This window comes from Poecilia formosa, unplaced genomic scaffold (genome assembly GCF_000485575.1).
Source record: "Poecilia formosa unplaced genomic scaffold, Poecilia_formosa-5.1.2 Scaffold214, whole genome shotgun sequence".
In the NCBI taxonomy this organism is placed as follows: domain Eukaryota; kingdom Metazoa; phylum Chordata; class Actinopteri; order Cyprinodontiformes; family Poeciliidae; genus Poecilia; species Poecilia formosa.
In genome coordinates, this window is record NW_006800153.1 from 1,105,079 (window position 1) to 1,111,707 (window position 6,629).

Genomic DNA, 6,629 nt, shown 5'->3' on the forward strand with positions numbered 1-6,629 from the left:
TCTGCAACTTTGCGATATGATTAGGGCAGCAGTCAATTATTATTTTAATTAATTATCTAATGATTATTGATTATTCTGACAATTGATTAACTGGACAAAAAAATGGCACATTCTAGAGGGTTTTCATTGAAGGTTTTTTATAGCATTGTTTTAGTGAATACTTGATCATTTGTAAAGCTCTGGCCTTTCTACTTGACCCAATAGTGATCTGTTGAATTTTTTTTTTTTTTGATTAACTGGATTAATTTTTACAGTAATTTTAACCAGATGAAGCTATAAATGTTACTTGAGTCAAAGGTAGAACATATTTACAGACAAAGCTTTAATATCTTAGGTGCAAAATGCAAATACTTATTGTACCATTTTGGCTTAATTACTGCTCAGAGTATTTTGTTCTTTCAGAAATACGAATGGAACTTAACCAGAAGCTGTAGATGGTGCTTATTTGTGTGGACCATGGAGAGGTGAGTGAGATTAGTAAGAATGAGCGACGGAGATTCCAGTGACCATCCAGGTGGCACTGAGCACAGATGAGAATGGAAGCCCGTTTCTGCCACTATTCTGAAATGATAGACCGCTGCAGATAGGCACCAGCCCTTGAGGATCCCACCAGGGAAAAGCATGTAAGATGATGGATCTTCATTTTATATAATATTGTAGTGCAGATAACAACTACAACAGCTCTCCCAGTACCTCTTGAAAAAGAGGTACTGGGAGAGAGAGAGAGCTGGTGGAAGTGAGGCAACTGAGATATCTCTGTCTTTCTAAACTAAGACCTTGTGTTCTGACCGTGGTGTATCAAAACGTCCCAATAACTTTGAATTTGGAACCTCTCTGTGTTTTGCATTTGAGTCCAGACCAGACCAGAGTATCTGCTGCTTTTGCAACAGGTGGAGCATCCTGGCTTTCTTATTCACAACCATGTGCCCTAAGTTGGGCACATGTTTGCAGTGGGTTCCAACCTTCCCCCAAAGTTCTGGTAAAGACTCTGTTGTATAAGTCCTGTTTGCACAGCAGGAGGAAGGAAAGCTAAATGGATGAGAGGGAAGCTTTTGAAAATCAAGCATTAAAGCTGAGTAACAGGATGCAGAAACTCTATGGGGTGATAAACAAAGACTCCAGGCCTGACAGAAGGAAGAGGAGAGTGAGCAGGCAGCAGAGGTCAGAGGAGAGAGTGAATGACTGGCTGCTGAAAGGGGAGTGAGCCTGAGAATGAATGGTATTTGACTGAGGGGAGATGAGCCTACCACCAGCTGTGTGTGTTGTCTCAGGCACACATGTACACACATACAGCCTTATCAAGTTCCCACACACACATAGTCTAACTCTACTCCGTTACACATTAACACAACATAAAACTGGCATCTCTAACTTTTACAGTAGCTGTTCCTCAATCAGCTACTGCTGATAATAAACTTGAAGCAATAAGAGCAGAAAGAAAATTATTTTGTTCATTTGGGATTATCTAACATTTTAGGCACATTACAGCCACAAACTTTGATAGATTTCCTAGGGGTTTTATATGACTGGCCTATACGAAGTGACTACAACCTCAGGAGCCTGTAGATGATACTATCCAGACTCCTGAACTGCAGTGCAGATCCTGTGAATACTCGTGGGGAAACTTCAGGCTCAGGCCCCTCCTGAACCATGAGGAGGTGTGGTGCCAGGTACCACACAGGAAGTAGGGTACCAATGGTAGCGAGAAAACATCTGAAGGGCCTCAGCCAATGAAGGTTGACTTGTATCTGATGAAGACCCTCAAGAGGTTGATTCTCAAGCATCTTTGCCCCATGGTGAGGTCTTCATTGGATCAGCTGCAGCTTGTCTACCAGCCGAGCACCAAACTGGATGATACCATCATCTACAAACTGAGTGTTTACTGTGACTATCTGTTTGCTCTCTTTCACCCAATAGCAGTGGCAGTTTCTGATATGAGTAACATGGGCAACCGCTGTCTTGTGTAGAGGGTGTGGGGTGTTAACATCTTCATTGAGTTTTGGGGGTTTGGGGGGTGCTATGATGGCCTCTGCCCAATAGGCTTGAAAACACACTCACCAGAGGTCAAAAGAATGGACTTTAAAATACTTACTTACTTACTTACTTACTTAAGACCTGTTGTTATTTTATCAACCTTCAGGTGATTTATTAGCTTAGGAGTAGTTAAAGTTTAGAAGATAGCTTTAACTCTGATTTTACAGTTCACTGTGGAAGCTATGAGAGTAATATTATTAATCAAATGCAACAGCAAATACACAAATTACAACTGCACAGTGTTAAATAACTATATAACACTACAAAAATACAAAACAAGAATGTAATAATACAATGAAAGCATTGACTAGACTAAAACATGTTATCTTTGTGTGCAATTAATGAAATGATTGTTATAAATGGAGGAGTGATGTTTACAGCAGTGCAGTTTGGGTACACCAGATTAATTCAACATAACTATCATAGATGGCAACATCTCACTAGGTTGTTTATTATTAAGTATAAGCTCTTAATGTTGATCTCAGACTGTATAAAAGGTTTGAAGGTCTATAGTTCACCTTGCTAAAAACAAATAAAGACCAACACTGACCTCATGCGGTCATAAGTATGAAGTACATCCTCTTAATAATGTGAAAAAAAGCTGATTGAAATGAATGCTAATCAGTTCTCCAAAGATAGCAAAATAATCCAAAACATTTTGAAATTTTAAGATTATATTCTGTCATGTGTTGGAAAAACCAGATGCATCGTTCAGCGTTAACAATAATTATACATTCGGTTATTTATGCTAAAAAATAACAAAATGTCACAAACTGAGACAAACTGAATTTATTTTTGACACAGAGATGTTAAAAACGTAACAGTGACTCAAAGGGGAGAAAAAACACATTTATGAACATGTTCTGTAAAACATGTTTTGTATGTTATGTATAAGTTGAGACAAGTTGTTCTTTACGAAGTTTTCCAATATTTTTAAACATTACATTAAAAAGATCTTCTCATATTTTATGTTGAGAAGCAGAAGACAAGAGCCTTCAAACAAAAGTACTACATTACCCATAGGAAACATTCACACAACTTTACCACGAACGTGTTGTTGATTGGCTGAATACATGTGATATGTGATTGGCTAGTGGAAGGAACCCGGATAAAGTGAGTATATAAATGAGGAACGGTTGGCGAGCGGGTCAAGTTGTTTCAGAAGCGGCTAAAGACGATAGCAAGGAAATTTGTATTTTGTACTGCGGTGTAAGGTCCTATCTGAGAAAAATATAAAATGGTATGTATCGCTGTTCGTATTCGGTAATATGTCCGCGACAACATAATGTATTTTTGTTTTTAAAGAAGCTGTATTTTAGGGATATTTTCTTAATTTTTTTTTTGTCATTAGCATGTAGCCGTTAGCTGCTGCTAGCTTAGCGTGCTAACCGATAGCTTTGAAAAAGCAGCGGGTATCTAAAAGATAAAAGCGTTTGTTAACTCGCTTTTTTTTTATTTGAACTGTGCTTGGCGGTGCTGGTCCACTGATCTGTTGCAAACTGTGGCCGCTCTCTGTGTTAACCAGGCTGGCGGTAAGGCTGGGAAGGACTCCGGAAAGACCAAGACAAAGGCTATTTCGCGCTCACAGAGAGCAGGACTGCAGGTCTGAACACATTCATTCATTGCTACAGCTTTTCCTCTATTCACATCGCAAAGGTTGCTCCATCGGCGGCCGTCCCATCCGCTGTGACGGATGGGACGGCCGTCCTGAACCGTATTGTTTCTCAGATTTTTAATGGTTGTTTCCTTCGTTTTCCACGCAGTTCCCAGTGGGTCGTATCCACAGACACCTGAAGTCCAGAACCACCAGCCATGGCAGAGTGGGAGCCACAGCAGCCGTGTACAGCGCAGCTATTCTTGAATACCTCACTGCTGAGGTATGGTTAAACAATTTAAAATTTGTTTAAAGAGTCGTTCTTTGTGTCCATTACAGCATCCCAACTCTGTCCAGGTTTTGGAGTTGGCAGGAAATGCATCAAAGGACCTTAAAGTGAAGCGAATCACTCCACGCCACTTGCAGCTTGCCATCAGAGGAGATGAGGAGCTTGATTCTCTTATCAAGGCCACAATTGCTGGTGGAGGTAAAGATGCTTTTATACACCTTGGTATTGGACCATTTTTAAACACTATTTTGTTGTCTAATGATTTTTCTTGGCCAGGTGTGATCCCACACATCCACAAGTCTCTAATTGGAAAGAAGGGCCAGCAGAAGACTGTATAACCTGAGGAGCTCTGGATGGTGTGCCGTCTCAGGATTGAAGTCTGCATCTGAAGTGGTTAAATGTCTTGGATCCAAACATGTTTAGAAATTTTTATGGTTAATCTTGCATTTATTCACCTGGGTTTTTATTACCTTTTTTTCTGTCTCAAGTGGCTTCAAAGAAGCTTTCTTTCCCTTGTTTTCCTGGTGCTGCAGTTATCCATGCTGTGTGGCATTCCCATGTTTAAAGTGGTGTTTTAATAAAGCCCTTGTTGGGCATTTGTTCTGTTTTTCCTTTTGTTTGCCTTGAGGTTTTTTTGTTTTTTTTTCTCCTCCAAAATACTTGCCATTAAAGTTTGCAACAGGAATGCTCCCTTAATCCAGAGTTCCCCCTGGGACAGTCTGAGCTCAATAAGCAAACAAGTTTGTGGTTCAATATGGAAGCTGTGCATATGGAATAAAGCAGGCTGATGTAAATGAATAAAACATCTGTACATTTGAAAATGGTGCACATTTGGTTAAAATTTGTGTACGTTTGAACATAATGGAGAGAAATGTATTACTTTTACCAGTCCAAGAACTGGCCTTAATTGCTGCTTGTTGTTGTAGCTGCAATTAAGGCCCATTAATTGGCCCATAACCCCCCTGGATTTAACTTGAATGTTTCAGTTAATACAAACCAATCTGAAGTTGAAGCGGTATTTGTAAATGAGACATGGAGTTCAGCAAACTTGGATAGTGTCCAATAGTCTCTACCAGGGATCCTGGTCCTACCTGAATTATCATATGCAGTCAAGTTCTAACCAATTCTGGTATGTTGACGTAGAACCTAATCTAAAAGTTGCAGGACACCAACCTTCATGGAGCTGAACCCTGGGCTACGCCATGAAACCCAATTTTTTCTTCAAAGACCAGTTTCCTGCAACTTGTAGAGATGAAGAAACCATAAATTCAAGAGAAGCACTGTTTTTGCTCATCTAAAAATCTTAAAGTATATTGTTCAAAAGCTAAATACTGAATACTTTTAATTTGTGAAAAAGTAATAAAATATGTAGCAGCAAATTACAAAATGAAATTGGGCTGGAGAAAATGTTCAAAAATCAGTTTTCCACAAAACCTTTGAAACTACTTATGTATTGCACTGCTTTGGCATGTGCAATACATGAACAGAGCATGTACATGTATTGACAATGAGGTAACAGTCATTAACATCCAGGTAACAATGACTGTTATCTGAATGTTCACTTGGTCTTCAAAAAGCACAAAAGATTTGGCAGATACGGAACCATGAAACTGCACTGAAGTTAGTTTTGAAATCATTATACTCTACAAGAAAATTAGATGTTTTTGGTTCTAGTCTATCCTGTATCCCAATGGAGAAGCAGCATTCAGCTTCTATGCACCTCAAATCTGGAACAGATTTTAAGAAAACTGCAAAACAACCAAAAATAATACATTTCTTTAAATCAAGGCTATTACCCTACCTGCTTAGTTTCCTTTGGTCAGTAGTGAATACACTGATTAAAAAATTTGACATGTATTTCTTGATGATTTTGATGATGGCCTTTGACAAAATGTGATTGGTTGTTTCACATTTGACTACACAGCAAATTTGGAAGTGTCAGATTTCCAGTGCAAGTGTTGTATGCTAAAAATACAGTGTTAATTCAACAACATGAGTGTTAGTTTCCCTAACACTCACTAAAGAGTTCCAAAGAGTTAAACAAAAAGCAATCCAGTCCAGTGTTGAGTTCTAAATTAACTCCAACAGTCTAACTCAACACTCAGGGGGCATTTACACGACAACGATCCAACAAAAACGGAAGTTTTGTTCCGTTTTTGTTGGATGTTTACACGAAAACGTTCTAATTACGATCTGTGTTTACACAGTAACGGCACACATCAAAAACGTGTAATGCTCTGGCTGCGCGGTGCTAGGTTCTTTAAAACTGAGTGTGCATGTATTTAAAAAAAAGTTCTACTTGAAGGGATGTGGATTCATGTTTCCCTATCAGGTACCGTTCTCCCATAGATTGGGAGAAAACACGCACTGTGTGTGTCTGATTAGGGCGCATGCAGTTGGAAAAAGTGGGATAACTTTGCTGCAACACCTTGTTTGAGCTTTCTCGGTGTCCGCGGGCCCCGGACTGGAAGCTGTTTATTGCTTTTACCTTGGAATGGCCAACAGTCTGTTATTCCTATATAAATTTGATAAAATAGGAGCTCCCGCCCTTCCCATATCCTCTGTCACCTTTTTCAGCAGTTAAAACAGTCTAATCCATTGCTAACAAGTCGTAACCTGTTTTTCCAACTGCATGCGCCCTAATCAGACACACACAGTGCGTGTTTTCTCCCAATCTATGGGAGACCGGTACCTGATAGGGAAACATGAATC

The 6,629-nt window shown here is 39.4% G+C and overlaps 1 protein-coding gene across 1 annotated transcript; it reads left to right on the forward strand.

Moving 5' to 3' along the window:
* The first annotated feature begins 3,155 nt into the window (after positions 1-3,155).
* On the forward strand, positions 3,156-4,621 carry LOC103148906 (histone H2A.Z). Its single transcript, XM_007567894.2, has 5 exons — positions 3,156-3,274; positions 3,560-3,637; positions 3,798-3,911; positions 3,986-4,115; positions 4,194-4,621. The coding sequence occupies exons 1-5, from the start codon at positions 3,272-3,274 to the stop codon at positions 4,253-4,255; spliced, it is 387 nt and encodes a 128-aa protein (XP_007567956.1). The 5' UTR covers positions 3,156-3,271; the 3' UTR covers positions 4,256-4,621.
* Positions 4,622-6,629: the final 2,008 nt, after the last annotated feature.

What these genes read in the sequence shown, in the direction of transcription:
- LOC103148906 (XM_007567894.2), top strand. An exon ending in CACAGAGAGCAGGACTGCAG is followed by an intron (nt 3,638 to 3,797) that starts GTCTGAACACAT and finishes TTTTCCACGCAG; the next exon opens with TTCCCAGTGGGTCGTATCCA. An exon ending in TTGAATACCTCACTGCTGAG is followed by an intron (nt 3,912 to 3,985) that starts GTATGGTTAAAC and finishes AACTCTGTCCAG; the next exon opens with GTTTTGGAGTTGGCAGGAAA.